Source organism: Vigna angularis, chromosome 8 (assembly GCF_016808095.1).
Source record: "Vigna angularis cultivar LongXiaoDou No.4 chromosome 8, ASM1680809v1, whole genome shotgun sequence".
NCBI classification, from domain to species: Eukaryota; Viridiplantae; Streptophyta; class Magnoliopsida; order Fabales; family Fabaceae; genus Vigna; species Vigna angularis.
The window spans coordinates 31,873,162-31,898,278 of NC_068977.1; the positions used below are offsets into that span (position 1 = coordinate 31,873,162).

The 25,117-nt window shown below is 32.1% G+C and overlaps 2 protein-coding genes across 5 annotated transcripts; one reads left to right on the plus strand and one right to left on the minus strand.

Moving 5' to 3' along the window:
* Window positions 1-5,716: 5,716 nt before the first annotated feature.
* Window positions 5,717-10,288, plus strand: LOC108345741 (probable metal-nicotianamine transporter YSL7). 2 transcript variants are annotated; one of them, XM_017584474.2, is made up of 6 exons: window positions 5,717-6,471; window positions 7,705-7,859; window positions 8,246-8,343; window positions 8,437-8,571; window positions 8,663-8,852; window positions 8,942-10,288. In XM_017584474.2, the coding sequence occupies exons 1-6, from the start codon at window positions 6,048-6,050 to the stop codon at window positions 10,043-10,045; spliced, it is 2,106 nt and encodes a 701-aa protein (XP_017439963.1). In that variant the 5' UTR covers window positions 5,717-6,047; the 3' UTR covers window positions 10,046-10,288. The 2 variants fall into 2 exon arrangements, with proteins under 2 accessions (XP_017439963.1, XP_017439964.1); XM_017584475.2 differs by lacking the exon at window positions 7,705-7,859 and having other exon boundaries at window positions 6,331-6,471.
* Window positions 10,289-14,434: 4,146 nt separating this feature from the next.
* Window positions 14,435-24,482, minus strand: LOC108343832 (DNA-binding protein RHL1). 3 transcript variants are annotated; one of them, XR_008244767.1, is made up of 13 exons: window positions 24,031-24,482; window positions 22,795-22,905; window positions 22,141-22,227; window positions 21,806-22,017; window positions 21,484-21,597; window positions 21,026-21,212; window positions 17,453-17,492; window positions 17,319-17,368; window positions 17,141-17,189; window positions 15,717-15,759; window positions 15,520-15,554; window positions 14,881-14,925; window positions 14,435-14,753 (listed from the first exon to the last, which is right to left on the minus strand). XR_008244767.1 is itself a non-coding variant. In XM_052867007.1 (12 exons), coding segments are annotated over exons 1-11 (1,212 nt in total). In that variant the 5' UTR covers window positions 24,355-24,482; the 3' UTR covers window positions 14,435-14,753; window positions 14,881-14,923. The 3 variants fall into 3 exon arrangements, 2 of the variants coding, with proteins under 2 accessions (XP_052722967.1, XP_052722966.1); XM_052867007.1 differs by lacking the exon at window positions 15,717-15,759 and having other exon boundaries at window positions 15,520-15,551; window positions 17,137-17,189; XM_052867006.1 differs by lacking the exon at window positions 15,717-15,759 and having other exon boundaries at window positions 24,031-24,481.
* Window positions 24,483-25,117: the final 635 nt, after the last annotated feature.

Below are 25,117 nucleotides of genomic sequence, written 5' to 3' on the forward strand. Positions count from 1 at the left end.
AATGCTAAGTATTAACTTAATTAAAAAAATAATAATATTTACAAAAATTAATTCTAGATTTTAAGTAGGTCAATTGTAAGAATCCAAATTTCTTGAAATATATATTCATTAAATATTCAATAATCATAAGATATTTGTAATAATAATTGGAGACAACATTCATTTTATAATTCTTAAAGCTAGGTAACATTCTACTTCAAAACACATTCAAAATATAAATCATAGGTATTTTAAAACATTGTAACTTAATACAATTTTTTTTAAAATTAAACATGTATTTTTATACTAATTCTTAAGTTTCTTACTCCATCATCCGTGTTAATATCATCATCAACTATTATCTCTCCTCCAGTACGTGTGTGTATGTCAGTTCACTCAATTACATTGTAGTTTTGTTGAATAAATTGTTTTTTAATTCACAGTTTAGTTAACTATTTATTGTGCAGCCCAGTGAATAAACATTGTTTCAAATGGCACTACTCCAGACCATTTTTGTCCCCATATTAGAGCATTTAATACAAAGAAAATGGCAGAAACTATTCCAGAGAACATGATTGCAGTTTTGAGGGCAATAATGAGTTTCAATCTCCCTTCATAATACAAAGAAAATGGCAGAAACTATTCCATAAGTATACTGCACTTAAAATTGGTTGAGACATAATATACTAACTGATTTCAAGCTCCCTTCAAGCTAAAACATACAGTGGAGTACAAATCCTGAAATTCACTAACTGATTTCACATGAACCTGCAGATGAAAACATGACACAAAGTCTCATATAACTTGTTGAGCACCTTCGAAAGCAATGTTCGAATGAAAAAGGTGTTCCAATTGAAAATCTGGCATTCACGACTATGTTGAACCTGGTATTGAACATGGTGTTTCCGGAGGATTTGGTAGATCCAGAGTTTAAGGAGCTGGTGTGGAGGATCATGGAGGACGCAGGGAGGGTTAACCTCTCAGACTACTTTCCTTTGTTGAAGCCGTTTGATTTGCAGGGCGTCAAGGGACATGTGGTGGTTTCATACGTCAGGTTGCATGATATTTTCGACCGCATGATTCGGAAACGTGTCACGAAGGGGGATTTCTTGGATGTGTTGGCAGGGAGGAAGAGGGCAGCGATGGCGGCAGAAAATCTTTGACCGCGAAAGAAAAAAAATCTAATGGAGAAAGACATACAGTTCACATAGTTAACCCAGTTAACTACACTAAAATTATTAAAGTTCAGTTTGTTTAACTTAAACTATAAAACAAGTTAATTAATTTTTAGTAAAAACCAGTTCAGCTTTATTAAATATAATATACTACACTTAACTGTAGTTTAGTTCAGTTTAGTTAATTATTTCCAACGCTATATATATATATATATATATATATATATATATATATATATATATATATATATATATATATATATATATATATATATATATATATATATATATATATATATATATATATATATTATGTATGTTTACATAATCATTGTATAAAAAAATAAACAACACAATTGTAAAAAGTAAACTAATGCATTAAAAAAATATGAAAAATAGTATATTAAAAATAGTAATTCATTAAAATAAATATAAAAAATATCAAAGTATATTTGAAAGGAAATCTTAAATTATTTTGTTTTATTTTCTCATATATAACAAATCAGTTATTCACTACATCTTTAAAGACACACATAAAAAAAAAATATATATATATATATATATATATATATATATATATATATATATATATAATTCACCTAATGTATTTATAGAAGAAGATTAATGTAAAAGCAATAATAATTTCTAATAGATTATCAAAATAAATCTTTCATGGAACTCAATCCTTAACTTATTCCTTTTTTTTCAATTAAATCAATCCACTACTTCAATCCAATATAACTCACTCATGAATAATATTTCATTATATGAACCGGTAAAAAATTACATATAGGTCACATTCGTCAAATCAAATACCAAGTATCAACCCCAGATATCTCATTCCAATGAATTAAACAACTATCAGCCCAAACAGTAACCAAAATCTAGACTCTGCTGGAAAACTAGTGTATTGAATGGAGTTATGAAATTCTGCACTTGTCATGCTTCCAAATTCTTCCTTGGTGTCCAACACTCGGAACTATTGTTCCCAACTAAGTTATGACAGAGTTAACCTGACTAGCTCCCTAAGTATGATCCTCTTTCATATCATACCATATGTCATTTGAAGTCTATTTCAACTTACATCACCAAATCACCTAGATATTTAACTCTATATTAGTGAAAATACTAGTTGAGTCCGAATAATTTTACCTCCTAAAGTTGGACTCAACCTAAATTAGCATTTTCCTTGAAAATACTATTTTGACTACCACACATACTAAAAACTTTACATATACACATAAACTAACAAACATAAATACATACAAACATAATTATCTTAAATAGCATACAATAAAACCATTTAGCAACACTATAAGTCACTTCTAATTCACACTTTATAACAATCATATACGCATACCATGAATCTCATAATACAAATATGATGCCACATTCAATACTATTTTATTGTAATACAAATATATTCATAACTCTTGCAGCTAATCCAAATTCACGGGTTTTTATTTCTATGTTCAATTACTTTCAAGGCTTGTAAGGAAAATTATTATTCTACACCAAAAACATCCAATCCTATAAATCGAAACAATATCTTTACCATAATAACATCACTCATTCCTTTTCCATCTTATATAATAACTCTTCGATACATATTTATGAAATTTCATATTAATACATTACCAATCACACTTATCATCAATTTTTTTTCACATTCACCACAATTTCATAATTTCACAGTTCAAATTAAATCACCCCTCTCATAAAGATTATTTCCAAATTTCAGTAAGCATATAAGGACAACATTCATACCATATATTTTTTAACTCAACAATAAGACCTTAAATCTTTAATTAAATTGGTTTTCCTTCCTCTCTTAGATAGTTTCACACATGAAAATTCATTTTATCTATACAATCAAAGGTCTGATTAACGATCAAGACACAATTTTAACATCTTCACTAAAGAATATTTCAACAAAAAGAAAGAAAAAGCACATGCCATAAGAGTTGCATGAGAAATAAATATATTACTTCATCGAAAAATGACAGAAAGTTAAATTATCTAAAAAAGTTAAGTATATTTCGTATCAATCACTCCATTAATTAGTGTTGGATTTTCAAAAAGAACATGAATGTATTAAAAATTCGGGAAGAAAATAAAAATATTAAGAAAAATTAAGATTTAAGTTAAAAGGTTTTCTAAAAAATTGAAGATTATCTTATCAATTAATAAGTTATAATTAATTTCTACAAATTAATTTAAACAAAAAAAAACATAATATAATTTATCCATAATACAAATATAAAAATAATCTTAAAATGAATATCAAATCATCTATATTAACCTGGGTTAAATCGGATTTGACCGGATTATAAATAAAATATAATTCAATATACTTGCACGAATTATCGAATAAAATTCATCATGCGTCACAACTTTTAGTCATTGGATTAATCAATCATATGTGTGGTTTTAGGTTCTCCCCATCAAAACAATTCTTCCTCTATAAAGTTTATCAAGCTAGCTTAACCCTAAAACATTATATTCAATATGAACTATTCATAATAATTTAAACTTGTATATTTTTAATCTTGTAAAACCAGTTTTTGAAATAGTTTATCTAAATTTTCATAGACTAATATTTAATTTCATTTTAGATCATTTAGCATAATACAACAATGTAGGAATGTGATGCATATGAAGTAGTCTATAAGAGACAAATTTGATTAGCTTTAAACCTGTGGCAATGAATGAAGATATAGGGTTACGTTCTGACACCATTTTTAGAAAATGTATATCCATTTGGTGGAACAGCCATGGAAAAATAACAAACACCAAAATACTACCAATTATTCTACACATTCATTCACCCAAAAGTTGACCAACTCACTATTATTTTCCACATTCATTCTTCATACTATATAATATATAGATATATAATATACAGATGACAAAAATATAACCAAAAAAAAATTATATGCATCCTAAAGATTTTTTTCTATCAGTAAAAAATCCTGTATCATCCCACTGACACGAGTTTAATTGTTAAAGTATGTGAGATTAAGATTTATTTTAATGTTTTCACGATTTTATATATATTTTGTAAATTTAAAAATATTTCATTACGTTATAGAAAATGTAAAGTTTTTATGAGTATTTCATTACGTCATAAAAATATTCTGTTTAACTATTTATAGATTTTTTATGTTTATTAAAAATAAAGTTAAGATATTGTAATATACAATACTAATTAGGTTATTAGAAAATTTGTAATGAATTGATTTTATTCTTTAGAATTATACAAAAATTGAAAAAGAACTATTGTTTGAAATTATAATCATAAGTTAAATCCAATCTAAATATGTTGAGTTAAAGAAATATTGAAGTCTTGACTATTTAAATTAAACTCTCCTGTTCTTGAATTTTTATAAAATAACTAATGATACTTTAATAGAAAAATAATATACAAGACAATATTTGTGAAAAGAACTAAAAACTTTTAGACTAACATTGGTTGACACAAATCATGATCATGCATTGTCTCTAGAAATTTTTTAAAATAATATTAATGGAGAATGGTATCTAAAAAAGTATTCATAATTTTCATATTAAATGAGTGATTAGGATTCTTTAACGACCCCTTCTTTTTCTTTCTACTGAGGATTTTATTCGTTACTTTTGTATCTGAAAAACCATTTAATGACAATAAAGTTTGTGTGAATAAACGTTAACATTTGTTAAACCGTTTCTTCAAGTTTAGTTTTAAAGCTTATAAACGACTTTTTCAAACTTAAGCTTTGACTCTCTATTTTCCTTTTCCCAAAAATATTCTTTTGATATAAATCTCTATCTATATATTAATTTAATTATTCATGATATAAATTTAAAACTTGAAAGTAAGTTAATTTAAGCAATCTTTTAACTAAAAGAATATATCTCCGAAAATGTTAACGAATTTTCTACTAGTCAAAATTAAAAAAAGAAAGAAAAAACTTATTTTTCTTATGAAGAGTGATTAAATATTAGTTTTTATTTTAACAGTTCATGATTAATGCTTCCCAATTATTCAAAACCAAAAGTATCAAATAGTTTCTTACTTTTTTTTATTTGTTAAATATCACGTTTTTTACTATACACTTAATTCAATCCTAAACTAACTACCGACAGAATAATTCTAGAAGTAGAAAATAAGTGAAATTCATATGCATGTTAGAAAAATAATAATTATGAAATTGAAATAAAAATATAAAAAATAAACAGTACTAACTATTATCAGAAAAAGGAAAATATAATTAGTGTTATTAAGTTAGATTTGGATGTGTAAAATGTATTTATTTTAGAGTTATTTTAAATTTTTCATTAAAAACCCTTTTTCATTAAAAACCTTTAAAAACAGAATATGCAAGAAAAAAAAAATTATTTTTGTGTTATATCAGAGAATTACGAAAGTCCTAGTTATGAAAACAAAAACATAAAAAGAAAATAAAAATGGAAGGTGTTTACGTCTCAAAAATCTAAGGATGTTGTGTGCTGGTCTATTCCACCATCTATCAAAGTTGTAGCTTTACATAATTTTTGTCTTCAAACTTCTTAGTTATCACATTCACATTCTCTCTCTCTCTCTCTCTCTCTCTCTCTCTCTCTCTCTCTCTCTCTCTCTCTCTCTCTCTCTCTCTCTCTCTCTCTTTCTCTTTCTCTCTCTCTGTCATCCACTAGCTGCTGATATTGAAGTCTATGAGTCCATCAATAAATGCCAGTAAGTAAACCACCATGCACATTCCAACTCAACCTTTGAATAAAGGTGAAACACAAACTTTAACCTAAGACAAGGGGAGGCTAGTGGAATCTAGGAAGTTTCACCATCCTTGGAGATTCCGAACTCCCAGAAAAAAAGTTTTGGGATTTGAACCACTTTCCAAGGAAAATCCACAAATCATGGCTCAAAATGGAAGTGGGGATAGAGTGGTGGAGAATGGTTTTGAGTCAGTTGAGCATGTAGATGAGCTTGATCGGGGACTGAGCCAAAAGGGTAGCATCAAACTCAAAGAGGAAGAAGTTTCTGTGGAGAGGGTGTTCCAGCATCTTCTGGTGCCATCATGGAGGAACCAATTGACTCGGAGAGCCTTTGCGGTCAGCTTTGTACTCAGCATATTGTTCAGTTTCATTGTGATGAAGCTCAACCTCACCACTGGTATTATTCCTTCTCTCAACGTCTCTGCTGGCCTTCTGGGGTTCTTCTTTGTGAAGACTTGGACCAAGTTCTTGGAAAAATCTGGCATGTTGAGACAACCCTTCACAAGGCAAGAGAACACTGTCATCCAAACCTGTGTTGTGGCTTCTTCTGGCATAGCCTTTAGCGGTACCTTCTTCTTTTCACTCTGACTTTTCTGGATTTGTTTACTGTTGTCATGGTGTTGATGTCTATTGTTTTTTAAATGGTTAATTGTTGTGAGTTTTGATTTTGACCCTTTTTGTTCCATGGGGTGAAAGGGTTTTTTTTTTTGGGAAATTAACTATAAATTTATCAAACAGTTGGATTTTTGGTGCCTTTTCAGATTCAACAGTGTGCTAATTTTTGTGGGGATTTGGATTTGAGCAAGACCTTGGTTAATTTCTCATGTTGACCTAGTCTGTAATTTAATTCCTCTGAGAAAAAAACGGAATTACTTTCTCAGTGCTAAATCATTTCCAGATAAATTTTCAAAGGAGAAAATCTAAGTAGTAATCACTTCAGTGGCTAATTGAATCAGTATAGAATCAACTGTGTTCTTTTTTTTTTAAGATTTCCAAACTTTAGAGTCAACTCTATCTGTTCCACTGTTTTAATAAATCTGAAGGAACTTTTTTTCCAGAATGATATCATTAGTGCTCCCTCCCCCAGTCACAGTCTTTTGTTATCAAAGGTTACTACTTTTCACTGTCAGACATGACCTTCTAGAATATGCTAACTGTGGAAAAGCCATGGATGACCGACAAAGGCATCAAATTTGTCCATGCTTTGAAAGATACTTTTTCTTTGTTTTGAATTTCAACTTATGACAATAAATTTGGAAACCTAGTTTATTTGATTGAATAAGTGTATCCTTCTACCATTTTCAACCGAACATAAGCAGAAATTCTTAGTCACTTTTTCTCATCTTCCATCATTCTTTAAAAAATAAATTTTCAATCTTGTATCATTAAATGTATTGCATCATATTTTGAAATGAAGCATTGCAAACTGTCAAATCTGGTTTAAATGTTGTGTTAGGTTTCTGGAAAATTGGACTTCAGAACATACCCAAACTCTAGAGTGAGATGTTGATGTTATACATGTGAAAGGAATCTTAGGTCCCATTAAGCTAAATTTCTTCAAAAGTACTTATTGCAGGAGAATAAATAAAATAAACTTCTTTTTTGGAGAAGTTAAAACAAAACCTTGTGTGAGAAGTTTATTTCCTTCCCTTTCTTAACTTCTTTTATAAATGTTTATGAAGAAATTTATCTACATAGAACTAATTTTTTGTAATCTAGGAATTCTTCTTTTTCATAGATTTCATGCTTAGCTCAGTTAAATGAAAGTTTTCATTCTGTGATTGATTTGTATGAATAGGAGGATTTGGAAGTTACCTCTTTGGAATGAGTGAAGAAATAGCTAATCAATCCACTGATACAAGTGATTTTAAGGACCCAAGTTTAGGGTGGATTATAGCTTTTCTTTTTGTTGTTAGCTTTCTCGGCCTTTTCTCTGTTGTACCTCTCCGAAAGGTAAGCCACTGACACATTCTTGAAATATTAATTGCATTGTTCATTAATGTTCCATTTTATTCCTAATAAAAATTTGACAATGAATATATTAAGGGTATGCTTAGATAAATTTCTCAATGAGTTCTACTCATAAGAAAAAGAGAATAAGAAAGTGTAATGAATTCATTAGCTTCTGCCATAAATTAAAATTAGCTTTTAGAGATATAAATGAGTAAACTTTTATAATTTCATTTTACATTCTTATTTTCATCTTTAGTTATTTATTGAGAAGGCTGTCCATACAAACTTAATTTAGAAAACCTGCTCGGTTTCATTTTTTCAATCCTTATCACTTTATTGCGTTTGCAATCAAGTTATGGCTAAGTTATGCTTCTGTTATGTGTTAGATTATGATCATTGACTTCAAATTGACATATCCAAGTGGTACTGCAACTGCACATCTCATCAACAGCTTCCACACTCCTCAAGGAGCCAAACTTGCAAAGTAGGCACTATCTTTGACTCAATCTTACTAGAAGTGACTGCATAGGATGTTATACATTCAAACTAATTTACTGTTTCTTTTGTACTCTTCCAGGAAGCAAGTAAAAATGTTGGGAAAATTCTTCAGTATGAGTTTTTTATGGGGCTTTTTTCAATGGTTTTATACAGCTACTGACCAGTGTGGATTTCAAGCCTTCCCTTCATTGGGGCTTAAAGCATATGAAAACAGGTATGTTCTCAGATCTTCATTCTATAAAAGCAAGATACTTCAAATTTTGTACTAATCCAGAATGGCTAATCACATCTCAACTTATTTGTAGGTTTTATTTTGATTTTTCTGCAATATATGTTGGAGTTGGAATGATTTGCCCTTATATCATAAACATATCAGTGCTTCTTGGGGGAATTCTTTCTTGGGGAATAATGTGGCCTCTCATAAAAACCAACGAGGGTCATTGGTATGAAAAAGGCCTTGGTGAATCAAATCTTCATGGCATCCAAGGTTATAGGGTAAGTTCATTGATATAAAGTACCACAATTCCTTACATTCTTTCCAATGTCTATCAGTTAAGTTGATTTACCTTGTACCTTGAATTCAGGTATTTATAGCTATTGCCTTGCTCCTAGGAGATGGTTTATATAACTTCGTAAAGGTGATAACTCATACCCTCTGGGGGTTGTATCATCAAATCCAAGAGAGAAAACGGGAGAATGTTCTTCCAGTTGCTGATCAAGACTCCCCCTCAAGTCCAGAGCTATCTTATGATGATCGGCGCCGCACCCAACTTTTCCTTAAAGATCAAATTCCCACATGGTTTGCAGTTGCAGGTTATGTTGCTATTGCTGCCATCTCAACAGCCACTCTGCCACACATCTTCCACCAACTAAAATGGTACTACATAATTGTGATCTATCTGGTTGCTCCCACCTTGGCATTTTGCAATGCTTATGGTTGTGGACTAACTGATTGGTCCCTTGCATCCACTTATGGAAAGCTGGCCATCTTCACGATTGGAGCATGGGCCGGTGCCACACAAGGTGGAGTTCTTGCCGGTCTAGCCGCCTGTGGAGTGATGATGAACATTGTTTCCACAGCCTCAGACCTGATGCAGGATTTTAAGACTGGCTACCTTACACTGGCTTCACCACGCTCCATGTTTGTGAGCCAACTAATCGGCACAACAATGGGTTGTGTAATTTCTCCTTCTGTGTTTTGGATTTTCTACAAAGCTTTTCCTGACCTTGGGAAGTCTACAAGTGAATATCCTGCCCCATATGCAATCATATACCGTAATATGGCCATATTGGGGGTGCAAGGTTTTGGCTCTCTGCCAAAAAACTGCCTCTTGCTTTGTTACATATTCTTTGCTGCAGCAGTTATCATAAACTTGTTCAAAGATTTTCTTGGCAAGAAAGGGAAGTTTGTTCCACTTCCAATGGCCATGGCAATACCCTTCTACATAGGGCCATACTTTGCCATTGACATGTGTGTTGGAAGTCTGATATTGTATGTGTGGGAGAGGATTAACAAGGCTAAGGCAGATGCTTTTGCACCGGCTGTAGCTTCTGGTTTGATATGTGGGGATGGAATATGGACTCTTCCTGCTTCAATACTTGCTCTTGCAGGAGTTAAGCCACCAATTTGTATGAAGTTCTTGTCCAGAGCAACAAATGTGAAGGTTGATACTTTCTTAGGGAGTTAAGGTCTTGTTTGAATTGGACATGGTTGGTATCTTGTGAAAAGTGTCTGGCTTGTAAATCTGTGAAACATCACTGCAGTTTGTGTTTTTAAACTTTTGCAGCCATACAGTTGATCAAAACAACAGTAGAAGGAAAATTAGTGTGTATTTAAATGTCAGAAAGAAAGAGTATATGTTCAGATTGTATTTGTTTTATATGGCGCTCCCAAAACATGTCCATTTCAAATATGCTTCCTCTCCATGCCATGAATTTATGTGTACCACCAAAGTTTTAAATTGCTGTTGCAGTTGCATGTCATTGCGGTCTTTAATGTGGCAGAAAACTGCTCACAAATGTGGTTACAAGTGCCTATGCAGCAAAGACTCTAAAAGTCTTAACATTTGGTGATACGGGGATAACTTTACTCTCCTTTTAAGTGCTGAGTGGTCTTTCCACTTGATGAGTTATTTACTTTCAACTAAGAACTTTTATGTTGTGTTCTAATAACTTTTATGTTGTGTTTGGATGAAGTAATTTAAAAGGATAATTTATTTATTTAAAGAATTTAAATTTTTTTATACTAAAATAACTTTTTCTTTATATTAAAATAACTTGTTTAGATAAAGGAATTAGAAAGGAATTCAAATTTAAAGAATTTTACAAAGTATTTTAAATAAATAAAATAGAGAAATTTCACATATTTTCAAAAGTATGAGAAATTTGAAAAAAAAAATTTGAATCTTTTTCACCCTATTATCGCTTATTTTTTACAATAATCAAACTAAGTTGGTTTGGAACTAAAGTCGAGTTGACTCGAGTTTATGGTAGATCACAATTTAGGAAAGGTTTAAAAATTCAAGAAAGGAGGGGTCGATATAGGCTAAAGGTCAAGTTGAATCAATTCAGATTAAAAGGTAGTTGAGTCAATTTGGGTAGAATGTCGAGCAGAGTCGATCCAGATCAAAGTCAAGTAGAGTCAATCTGAGTCGAAGTTGAACAGAGTTAATCCGGATCGAAATCGGTCGAAGTCGACTTAGGCCAAAGTTGAACAGAGTTGACTCGAGTTTTGAAAGTTGAGTAAAGTCGACTTAAGCTGAAGGTGGACCAAGTCAATTCAATTTGAAAGTTCAGTCAAGTTAAACTTAAGCTGAAAGTGAACCAAGTCAATTCAATTTGAAAGTTGAGTCAAGTTGAACTGAAGGTTGAGCAAGTTGACTCAGGTCAAAGCTCAAGCTGCTAGACCCAAGTCGAAGGTGAAGTCGGCTCACTAGGTCAAAAATTAAGTTGAGTAGTCCAAACTAAATGTTGAGTCATGTCAGCATAGACCGATGATCAAGTTGAGGCACAAGGTTGAGTAAGCCAGCTCAGGCCAAAGGTCGAGTGATAAGTGCAAAAAAGTAGTAAATTTTCATATGGAATTTTGGCACTTCTGTATTAAATTGTGTACATTTGTATCAATTTTCCCTAATCTAAGAAAGATGAAATGTAATCATATGTTTTCGAGTTGTTGATTAAAAGGAAAACATTTGATCCCTATTTTGTATATGTTCCAGGTAAATTAAGAGAGAAGAGAAAAGAGAGAATAGCAAATCCTACAACAATTCGCCCAAGCTAAAATGATCTCGCTTAAGCTAGATTCATCCAGGAAGCCATTGATTAAAAGTCATTCTCGCTTAAGCGAAAATAATTTAGCTTAAGCGAAAATGACTATCTTCTCCAAGAAGTTTCTTCTCGCTTAAGCGATAATCATCTAGCTTAAGCGAGACTTCGCGCAATATATATACTCACGAGTCAGAAAGAAAGGGGGAGACGGAGAGCTGCGGAGAAAGAAGTTACCCAAAGAGTTTTTCTTTCACTTTAGCTGTAGGATCTTCTTCTTCATCTCTTAGAATGCTAATGGCTACGATGAGTGGTTGATCTTTTCTCTTGGGATTGAATGTAATCGATTCGAACTCGGATGTAATATGGTGATATTTATATATAGCATTTCTGTTTTATTCAATATTGGTATTTTTGTTCTGCTCTTAGTGCTTGATTCTATCTGATCAATAGTTTCATGAATGTGGGTTTTAGTTTTGACTGAAAAGTATTTCAAAAATCTGATCTGAACAAGAATACTTGATATCTGTGATGCTAGGGATAAATTTTAGTTTATCAATTGCTTATAACACTTGAATATAATGTTGGATATGTGAGGAATCAATATTCAAGGAACTGATCTTATGAATTTTATACGCGAGGAATCAGTATAAATGACTTTTGTGTGTTGCATCAATATTGGTAATTTTAGTTGCTATATGTTTATATTCATTCAGATTGCAGACGAGTGAGATAGATGAATTCAATACCAACTTCTCATATTAAACTTTCTTTAACTTATCTGTTGTTAATATTTTACTTTTACGCAACATAGTATAAATTATCAAAATCCATTATGAATCAGTTTGAATACCCTTGTATATATGTTGTTTTAGATAAATTTATCTATTTAATTGAAGTTGTTCCTCGTGGGATCGACACTCTTACTTAAAAATCATTATACTACAGTTAACTATTGGTACGCTTGCCAAAAGTTCAACATCGAGCCGTGCTTGTTGGCCGAAGTCAAAAGTCAAACTAAGTCAGTCGAATCGAAGTCGAGCAAGTTGACTTGGTTGATGTTGAGCCGATTCGACTTGAGCTGAAGGTCGAGCTGAGTAGGTCCAAGTTGAAGATCGAGTCGAGTTTACTTGTGTTGAAGTCCGAGTTCGGTTAGCTTATCCTGAGATCTAGTTGAGTTGGTTTGAATTGAAGGTGTAGCCAAGTTGGTTCGCATTAAAGGTTGAGCCAAGTTAGTTCGCACTGAAAGTTGAGCCAAATTGGTTTGCGTTGAAGGTTGAGCCAAGTTGGCTCGCACAGAAGGTTTATTCAAGTTGACTTGTATAAAGGTGAAGTTAAGTTGACAAAAAAATTTAAATCTAAGATATTTTTATTACTCTATCGAAACAAATTATTTAAAAATAAAAAAAAAAATTATAATTAATTTAAATATTATGTAATTTTATTTTCTAAAATTGTTAAAATTCCTCGTGCTGGACTGAGTTTTGGTTTATCACAACTAGCATCTTCCATGGAAAGAAACATCCTGATTTCATGAAATCCTTAAATTTTCCATAAACCTATAAAACTTTCAAAGGAAAATTAGTGGAAAAATACTTTATTGTAAAAAGTATTAACCAATCTAGTCAATAATTAATTTTTATTGAAATCCTCCTTTCAATATGACAGATTTGCAAAAAACAAATTCTTAAAAAATAATACTTTAACATTTTGCAGAATTTGTTATTTTAAAGGAATTAAATATATATTATTGATAATCTGGAATGATCAGAATGTGACCAAACTGACTTAATTCCTTTACTATGGATGATAGAAGAATAGGAAATATCATGGATTGTTGAGTTCCAACTACTTTAGTTTTTAGCAAGTTTAATTTGACTCAAATAAACGTTATCAAGTTTTGTTTTTATTTGACTAAAAGACGTGGCCATGAACCACGATGCAACACCTTTTTTGAAGATGAACTATGGAGACAAACTTGACTTCTGAATCCTTTCCCTAATTGAGAATAATTTATTGTGTTGTGCCGTATAAGAACACTGCTAAAAATTGGTGGGTTTCTGGTTTAGGTAAGACACTGTTTATTTTATTTTATTTTTCCTTTTTGCATCAAAAGATCTATTATTAAACTTTGGCTTAGTGAGGAAACGATCATATTATTAAACTATTGTATGAAGCTCTGAAAATGACAGTTGAATAAAAGAGTCCATCTCTTTTCTTTTCAAATTTTTAACTTTGTGGACAATTATAGATAACTCTTCAATGATTCGGGCAAAAAACAGAGCTTAGCACCATGATAAATTAATTTTTTAATGAACATGAGGTTAGTAAACAGATATGTAATACCAGCTGGTGTGTTAATAACTTTTTAAAAAAATATTCTCATTTTAACAAACTTTTACTCATAATTTTTCAAAAAGTTTAAAGTATTCGGAACTGATTCTTGATATATATAAAAAAAAAACAGGAAAAAAGAAACCAGGGTTATGAAGTGAGAAAATTGTGTACAAACTGAGGTCTGTCATCAATTCTAAAATTATATTTTGACTCAATTCAAGCCAAGAAAAGAGAATCAACCAGGTTCACTCATTTTTTTTTTATTACTCCCATCTAGTTCCTTTCAAAAGTCAATAAAACATGTGACTTTGATTTTACATAGATTCTCACTAATCACGTTAAAATGTCAATTATGTGAATTTACATAAATAGTTAATGCCTAGTGTCAATTTAGAAATTCCTAGACTAATTTTGAGTAGAAACAACTTTAACTAATTTATACTTCAGACAAAAATTAATCTGTCAAATTCTACTAATGACATCACTTTAAAATTGATTAGAATACATCAAATGACTCCCAAATGAGATAAAGAGTTAAATGACATCACTTTCAACAGTATACATTAAACAGATTATATTCTCTCTTCCTCTTAACCTCATGATATTGGTATTATACCTATTCTCATAATTCCATCAAAACCACATGGTAAGCAAATCCAAGTTGTCACGTTCTTAGTGACAGAAATAAAGGGTATCATCACATCACTTGCATGACCTTGCCTTGTCATTTCTTGTTCCTAGCAACCACAACTTAGATTATGGTCAAGCAGTCCACTCTTCATCACTTCCATTATCCTTAACAAAACAAATATTATAAGCACAAAAAGTATATAGATTAGCCCCATGCCTTTTATGAAACTATAAGATTGTGTAGCTACATGCATCCATGTGAATAGAGGCATGTGTAAAGTTAGGGAAATACCTCTGAAGCATTTGAAATTTCTTCAATGTCATCATCATCTTCATCCTACATTATCATGTGAATATGAAACTAGTAGTTCAAAGAGAACTGTAAAACTGATACCAAGTTTCCTATAGTTGTTAAGATATTTCAGAGCATCAAGTAATCATATTAGGGAGATTGATGCTCATTCAAATTTCAGAGATACCAGATGAAAATATCAATGGAACTATATGGATACTTATATGCTTATAGCACAAACCAATGCCAGTCTAAAATTGGAATATCTCTAGTGAAATCAATGATACGTGAAAAAGGAAAAAATAAATAAAACAGAAGTATAGAATTATCAGGGATGAAATTGAACAATGATATTGACTTCAATATTTGTACAAATCAGACCAGGAGTGATCCTAGAAGCATATATTTAAGTAGATAAGTTTAAATAGTGAAAGCAAATGTGAAATTAACAGTGAGAAGACAAATTAGTGCTGCCAATTGTGAAAGCATAGCTGATCGCTTGAAAAAATGGATGAAGGGTTGGCAAATTACTTCCCTATCAGTAGCCGGATTGGGTGCATTATGATTAAGCATGAAAAGTAAGAACCCGCTTAAAGAAGATTCAATCACTTAAAGCTATGGATTGAGAAAAAAACTTACATCGGATTGCTTGCTTTTCGCCTTGATTTTTTCACCTGGAAAATTAACATGCATGATAAGTTTGCCGAAGTTCTATTTATGCAACAGCTTCTTTTTAAGACCAGCTTTAAATGCATATTGGTAGTTATATGAAAAAGAATGCAACTGGATATAAATTATCTGAAATATTTAGACAGATACTACAACAATTAGAATACCATGCAATAATCCTTCGTTTTCCTCCATTGATTTGATTATATGCTGGCAGAATACAATCACAAAGCAAGCATAATGATATATTAGTTCGACAGCATCAACCGGGCCACTCAAAATGAAAGACTAATTACAATAGGAAGTCTTAAATCAATTATTATTTAAAATATTAATCTAGAACTTATCGTTACTTGATCATTATATTGCTGACAATTTTATTATTTTTGTTGAACAAAGAATTTACTGAGAAAGAAGATAGCAAGAGACTAAGCACGTGAAACACGTATTACAACACAACACTAATAACATTGAAGACCTACCAAAGACAACCTCTTAAAAAGGCCTTTGGACAAATCTGTTCCAAATGAATCATAAAAATAGACTAGTGAAATTTGTAGCATTTCTTTCCAACCAAACAAATGCAAATTGAAAAGATTGCCAATTTTTTTAGCCCCTTCATTGGAACCAAAATTTCTTCATTGGGACAAATCCAACCTTCAATATTGCCTATGTTAAAGATTTGATTAAACGAAGCATATTAAAGATTGATGGTCACTTTGACATAATAGAGAAAGTCAATTCCGGAAATATACTCTAGCTATGCCATTATTTACTTTGGCACCTCCAGCAGCCAAGTAGTTGTTGACATGTTAACTAAGCCTTTTAAGAGGTCTTGTATTGATGACACTTGTAACAAGTTTGTCTCATTGTACATAACTTCCAACCTGAGAAGAAGGGTCAAAGATATGATTTTATTACGTTAGAAATATGATTGATTACATTAAATAGGAAGATATGATTTGATTTGATAAATATTTTTCTATCAAATCATATAATATCTCCGTATTCAATGTAATCAAATCATATATTTAACATAATCAAATCATATCTCTAATACTCTTCATCAAATTCGAACATGTGTCATATGAAACGGGTATGTTAAAAACGGTCACAAATCACAAGTGCCGGAAAACAAAAACTACTCAGAAGACACCACGGCTGCTACAAAGTAAAATTACCGGAGGGCACGATGACAACCAGAAAGCAAAAATGCTCATAGGACACGACAACTCAGGAAAGTAAGAGAATGCTAGGAAGGAGGTACCGGAAAACAAAATGCTCTGAACAAGCAGTGACTGCTAGGGAGCAAAGGGCATGGTGACTATTGGGAAACAAAAACAGTCATCACAAAGCAAGGCAATGCTAGTGGTGGCACAATACAGCTTCAATAAGATGCATCTAGTTTATATTTGACTGGGTTCTTGTTATAACTACAAACATCGCTATGAGGAACCAATGAATATCTCCCTAGTGTGGTCTTACCAAATATGAAGAGATGCACAATCATTCACTTTGAATTACTACCTTTCGATAATGATAGCAACACGTAGTCATTAGAAGATATGTAGCAAAAAGGAAGAATACTCACCAGTAGTTTTGTTCCTAGGCTTTCTTCCCCTTTTCTTGGGTCCTTCATCCTACAACAATAGCCAATAACTCAGCATGTATCCTTTCCAATATGAAATGATTATAACCAATTAAGGAAGACTCTTATTCCCACTTGAGGACAAAGGGATTCAAGAAATTCAGAAGAAAGAAAATTCAACCAGATCAATCTTTCGTTTTGAACCAGCAGGCTGCAACTTTTGGCCAGAAGCTGAAAAATATTAATAATTTTTGTTATTCAATTATCATAATATTGCCTGTGATAATGTAAAAAAAAAAACTAGGAAAGTAAAACCTTTTGATGATGGAGATTTCCTTGAATTTCTTGTAGTCTTCTGAAAAATATAAGATTTTTGTAAGATAATCAATTTGACCAATGTTTAGCCATACCAAGCATGATATATATGATTCAGAACAGTTTATATCAAAAAGGTAAAATCATTGTAAAATTAGGGTTTCCTAAGTCATGCAGAAATACTTCGTAGATTTAGACAACCATGAAGCATTTTTCTATTCTTAGAAAGGTTTCATGAAAGAAATCACATAAATAACAATAGCTCAGTGAATGGTGTGAAAGTTATTATTTTGCATAATCACAGGCATTTGATAACAGGTGTTGTTTAACAAATTTGGGACAGAATGGGAAGATTCCCAAAGCAACATAAGTTGCAAAATGCCAGTGGCTCAACCCAAGCTCTTAATTTAAGTTTCAAAGTTTACAATAGATTCTTAAAAGCAGCATTTATAAAATATGCCAGACAGTGGGCTGGCAATACTTCTGGTCCTGGTTCAACCATTTAAATTGCCTGGTTGAACTGGATGAAGAGCCATAGAAACAATCCTAATGCAAGAACATATGTGCGTGTGTATTGGATGGATTAGCCACTCAAAGCTCATTTTTTCAAATACTTCCATCTAGCACATCTTGAATGCAGCGCAAACAGCTTTTTTATCCAAGAAAATCTAAAATAAAACAGATTGTGTAAATCAGCTAGTTCAACCAGTTATTATTGACAGGTTTTGACTAGTCCAAAGTGGGCCCAATCTTGAACTCGGCTAACCAAACTGAACACATGTTGGCTTCACAAACAAACTAAAATTCTGTTCAGACTTTACTTAAAACAAATAAGCAGGAAATCAACCCCACCTATTCCCACTTAGAAGCACTGTGCACTGATATGTATATTTATTGCAACATAAGCTATGAGCCCAGATATTCCAAAAATGAAAAAGTACCAGTTTGTACCAATAAATGTTTGACATTCCTAGATTCCTATTGTACCCAACAATTATCCTCCAATTTCCTACTATGATTTTAGAAATTTACGCATGTTTGACATTCCTATCCAAGGATTATCGTCCAATTTTCCATTATGTATTTAGAAATTTAAAACATTTGGAATATAAATCCAATACTTTAAATAGGAACCAAATTATGTATAGATCTATATTTTCCTCTATACCCTTAAGGCTATATCAAAATTAAACAATTATATAGATCCAATACTTCATTTGAATAGGACTAATACTTTGTGGCATTGTAGCATGTGTTGGAAAAATATATAAATAATTCTGGATCGTATTAAAAGGGGGGAGATATTGTGATATGACCAAAGTAAAGACGTCTAACTAATAGCTCTTTTGTTATGATTAACAGGGTTGTAAGCAGGTTGCACCCGACTCTGAGAAGCCGCCCAACTCAACTACATTTTTGTGACTTAGGTTGGTTTTATTTAGTACACCCAATTAGAATTGGGATAGGTAACAGGTTCATTAATTTCAAACTCGATGAACTCAACCCAACTTGACCACACAATAAACATAGAATAAAAAGCATTATTTATATATTAATTTTATATTTTATAATGAGTATTATAAGTATTGCCGAAATATTTTAGGAACTTTTAGATTTTACTCCTATTGGTTATATACTGCAAATTGGTCTCATTTTTGTTAATGTGGGATCTCTAAAATATCCTATCGTGCCGAAGTATATACATCTCGAGCATAGAACTAGATATTTGATAGCGGATGACGAGTAGGCTCAACAAACAACCAACTTCACTAGGATATGCTCTAGATGACGTTGATACCATCTTAAGAAGTAAGCTTTAAGTATAATTAAACCTTACAAAACCAACTTGTAAGGTAAGATTTGCATTTATTTATATGATGTAAATTGGCCCCATCCTTAGTTAATGTGAAATCTCCAACATTAAGAAACATTAAAATTATTTATTTGAGGCATTTTCTAATAAAAGATTCTTTTCTTTCAATTATTTAATCCGATGATCAAACCCAACCCAATCTTAGGTTGCTAAATAAAAAGGGTAAAGAAGATAAACTCTACCCAAACCAGGCCACTTACACACGTAATGATTAACATTAGTTTTTTTTATTTTGTTAATTGAGACTATCGCTGATTGATATAGTCAACAACAAATGAGAAATGACCAATATTTCTTTGCAGATATTTTGCATTTCTGTAAAATGCACTTTTTTACATTTAAAATTCATGTTTATTTATTTAGCCCATATCTAACTTTTATTTATTTTATCAATTTCTTATATTCTTGTATCAATATCATATCATGTTATGTCTCCATCATATGAAGTACGTGAAATTCATAGTTATAAAGATGAACTTGTCTAATTTCAGTGTTTGATGGGAAATTCACTCTGCACTAATGTTTTGTTTGCTTCAGGGCCCCTAGCAACAGATGGAAAATAAAGTGGATTAGAGATGATTCAGGTGGTTTGGATCAACTGATTTGTGAAGAAATGAAAAGGGACCAGATTTTAGACATAAACTCCTTTTTCCCACCAATGAGTAAAGATTTGCATGCACATAATCGATTGCATAATCAATTACGTGCACAAAATAATATGTATTTTGTTGTATTTTTCGTGTACATAATCAATTATGTGTGGTTTTCTTTTTTTCCATTTTTCTATAATAATAATAATAATATATTAAAAGCAACAAAAAAATTACTAATAACAAATAAAATCATCTCACTTTCCTTTCTAATTTTCTTCCATTTTATCCTTTTTCACGCTCTAACTTTCTACCACCTCATCTAGAGTGTAAGGTTTATCAATTATTGGCAATGCATCAAAAAATCATCAGCTCATATTGCATGCATTTATATTAATCTCAGTCCCACCGATATCTATACCAAGAACAATTATAATACCCCAACATAGTAAGTAGGTATGTCCTTGAATCTTCTTAACAATAACAGTAAAACTATATCAAAAGGAGAAGGCATTTGAAGAATGTTGGACCCCATGGTAAAAAGCAGGATTTCAGTCTAAACCTCCAATACAAGATCAAACAGTATCGTAGCCTAATGACTAGCAAGAGATCAAAATAACCTATGCCATAGTTGCTTAGAGAGAGTAAACATGCAACTTCAAAGCATCATCACACATCTTATATGCTATTTTACCATAATTTTAGTACGTAGATATTATGAAACAAGAGGAACCTAATGTTGACATGTTGTAAAGTACTGGTACAGCTAGCTAGGTGTGGGTCAAGAAAGAAAAAGAATGCAAGAAAGTGTGAATCTTTGCTATGACACTCTTGGAAAGAATTCCTCCGGAGGAAAATATAAGATACAACTCAGGGAAATTGAGAGACCTATATCCCCAGAAGAAACTCCAATTGCAAGTTACAACAGAGTTGGGTTTCTCTAACTCAGCCCCTTCGGACCTTCTACAGAGGAATTTATTAACTGGGGGACTAATGCATGCATACAAATGTTATATACTTATAAAATGAATAAGGGATGAACAAACAATTTAACATTGTTCTTCGAAGCTAGTAATGCTGGGTCAGATTCAAACAGTTTCAAAAGCTTACCTTTTCATTCACTTTCTGGAATAATGTGGATATAGTAGCTTGGACAAGGGAACCACGATTACTGGACTTAACTTTAGTAGATGCACTGACTGAAGTAGATTGAGACACTGACTCATTATTTTCCTGGTTGAGTGGATGTCCCAGTGCATCATCCTCCTTATCAAGGTCAAAAACTACAGTTTCTTTCTGTATGTGTGAATTAAGGAATATAAAATACAAACTCAATGATAATATAAAATATATAAGAGCAAGCAACTTATCAATTCCAGGTGGCCAGGTGATCAAAAGGAAAACTAAAGTTGAACACAACCAACCAACTATTAAAGCATCTGGGATAGTTTGGTGTAGCCTTAGAAATGATATGCAAAATACAGGGACGAGGTTTATATAATTGCTTGAAAAAACACATATAAGATTTTTCACCCACAATTTTAAGGGTATACCAAACTCTAAGGATATTTGAGCTATTATGATCATTTACAGCAGTATCAACTTCTTCCACTTTCTCCTCATGATCAGAAATGTCAGGGCTGTTTTCACCAGAATCATCACTGGCCGAAATCTCAGCAAATCTGGTCCAACAAAAGAACTAAATGAATAGGAATTTCAGTAAAGATTTGCTACAAGTTTTACTCATGTCAGATATTAGAATGGTCAAACAAAAACAGACTAAATTTTTGGGCAAATAATGTTTTGCTTAACATAATACAGCAATTATTCTTATAACTTTGTAGCTGGAATGGCACACGTTGCATAAACCAATATAAAAGAAGCTAATACTTGTATGATTTTCCTGCAGTTCTTGTTGACTGCCGGGATGGACCCGATTCCTTTGTATCTTCTAATTTTAGTTCACTGTAAGACAATTCATTTTCAGAGGGTGTCTTTGGTGACTCTGGTTCTGCATGTTGAATCCTGGATCTAGGAACCCCTTGATTGACTACAGAAGCTGCACCGGCACCCCCTTTAAAGTCATATTCAGCTTGATGCCCCTGAAATAGGCCATTCGCAGAGTGGATAACAAAAATGGACTCCATTTTCTCTTCAGGCCAAACAAGGAAAACAAGAGTTGCTTCTTGTGATCAGACAACTATTATACTGTAACAGCTCCTAACCTCATAGAATTCCTTAGGAAAATCAAGTTTGGCTTCTTCAGGGTTTTCATCTTTCCTCCCAATCCACCATGCATCCGAAAATACAATCTAATAAAATCAAGATATTTCTGATGAGGAACATACGTACCCAAAAGGTGCAATTCCAGAAGATACTAATTAGTAAATGAAGAAAAAGGAAATGCATAAAATTTTTATTCTTATACCTACAAGAAGTCAAAAGAAGACACAAAAAGGGAAGAATACCTGTGGTGACAGATATAGACACACGTATATTTCAAAAGAGAAATGAATCCACTATGAACATTAACTCTAATATCATAAATGCAGGAATTAAGACTGCGTTACGCATGAAATGGGAATCATGACAGCACTTTTCCCCATATTCTCAGAAGTCAATGCATCTTTTCATCTATCTTCCATAATATGAATTCCTTGGAGCCCCTACCTTTAGATATCAAGAATGTAACAAGAAAGAAAGTATGCTTACTAAACCCCAATTACCCAATATAAAATTATGAAATAAAAGGCTATGATAGGCCAGTATGCACAAGCAACTTCTTTGACTAAGCATTTATAAGTTTCCTCGTAATTAAACAATAATCAATGTCTAAAAAGCCGAAAAAAAAAGTAACCAGGGAGGATAAAAAAACCAACCATGTTATCAAAATAGTCCTCACACATTACACTCTTTCCACCTTTAGGGAACTGTAGAGTCAAGTATCTGTTCTTTGGATATACAATGGTCCCAAAAAGCTTCATTTGACCCTGAAAAGTGAAAGTGAAAATGCATCATCAGTTACCAATACAAAACATAGTACCAAATCAGAAATCTTAAAAATGCTCCAAAATTTGAAAGAAAAAAACGATAGATATATAAAAGAAGACACTTCACTCTAAACAAGGTTTTCACGCAACCGGTTATCAATTATAATGATGCTGAACCAGACTTGTGAACTACAACAACTAGCCACTTCAGTTCAGCTGAGTTAGTCAGAAGCAATGCAATAAGATATGAGAGGCAAGAAACTAGGGCCAAGTAAGAACTTGTAGGTCAAGGAAGCTAAACCCAAGTGAAGAGAATGCATGAGGTGAGTCTTGGTGAGAATTAAGAGATGATAGAGGGAAGGAGGGGATGAGGTAATTTGTATCTAAAGTATACCCTCTACTGTCTAATTTTTCTCCTAATTTCTTCCTCCTCTACTTATTACTTCTTTTCCTTAGATCGTTGAGTATTCTCTGACCGATAACATTCGTCTGTTATTAGTCCCGGAATTATCATGTTATGGTTTCAGTCGATACAGTCACTAATAGTAAGAACAATGATTGGCAAAGCCCTTAAAAGTTTACTAAGGTTTTCTTCACAGGTTGTCCTTAACTTCTGCTTATGACCTGCCATTAGCCTACACCAAATCCACTGTGACTAACAGTCACTCAAGCATATAAGCTTGATGTTCACAGGTTCATGATAAATCCCCTTCCTTAACATTTCTCCAAATAAGCCAATCAAGACCAAGAGAAGACCAAAGCAACAGGTGAAACAAGCCGAGTTACACTTGCAACCATGTTTAGTTTGAGAAAATGTTCACTTCGTTTATTTTCTATCTTCACTTTTTATTACAAAAATACAACTCAGCTTTCACTTTATTTCTGTTTTCAAATGCTCATATAGCAAATAGTAAAAAAGATCCTCGCTTAAACTTTTTATTTTTCCTGTTTTCAGTGTTTCCTAAAATAAAGGACATTCTATCAAATTAAACGAGACCCAAATTACAGTAAATAAATAAAAAAATTCCAGATTTCTCAACCCAGTTCCTGAAACTCAAAACCAAGCCAAACCCCACAAAACCCCGACTTGTATTCAAAAGCTGAAATACCAGATCAAAAACCCACCTGGGGGAAATCGAGGTAGAGAACAGGGTTTTTGGTTCCCAAATCCTTAAGGTCACCGATCTTGCCACCAGCAAGGGGAGCAATTAGCCCCGGGAAGGAGAAGAGATACCTGCTGCTCTTCCTCTGAGACTTCTTGATGATGTCTTTGCCGTGGTGCTTGGCCACGACGGAGGAAGGTTTGAGTAGAACGGAGCTGCTAGCAGGGGTCTCCGAGAGAATGTTGTTGGCAAAGGCCAAAGATTTGAGCTTCTTGCGCTCCAACGTTTCTGGGTTTATGATTTCAGTGTCTTCTTCTTCCTTCTTCTTCGCCTTCCCCCGCGCCATTAAAGGGTCAAGTGCGTACGCTTCTTCAGTGGTCTCTTCTGCCTCTGCTCCTGCTATGCTCTGTTACACGCGGGAACAGGGGAACTTCGTTTTTGGTGGGTGTATTCCTCGGCAAGAACAAATTGCATACATTTTATTTTATTTTGTTTAATCGATATTTTGCTCTTTTGAAAAACTATTTTTCAATCTCATGTAACGTCTAATAAAAAAAATTAGTTAAATAAGTGTAGTTATGTTTAGGTTTTAGTTTAGCATTGAAAGATAGATATATTACTCATGTTAATTTATAATTACAGAAACTATTTTAGCTAATAATAAGGTCAAAAAGTTATTTATAATTGGTTCAATTGTTTAAACTTTTTTTTTAAGAAAACAAAATATTTTTAATTGAATGATTACTTATTGTGGTTTTTAACATTTGTGTCTAAACTGATTTAATTAAAAGGCATAAACACACACAAAAAAGTTTTAGAAGAAAGAAATTTTACTATTTTTATTGGATAAAATTATCCCCTCAATTACTTAAGCATGTTTCATTTTTTTTTCTTTTTCCTATATCCTTTCTATCTTTAACTCGTTATTTATGTGTTTTATTCATTTATTCTTTCCCAACTAAATTGGAAGTTTTATTTTAATCAATTTCTTAACTATCATAGTAACAAGTGACTAGTTTTATAATAGACATAGATATATACGTGAAACACGTAACTTTTTTTAATGAGAAATGTATAAATTAATCACATTATTCAAATGCATTTTGTTT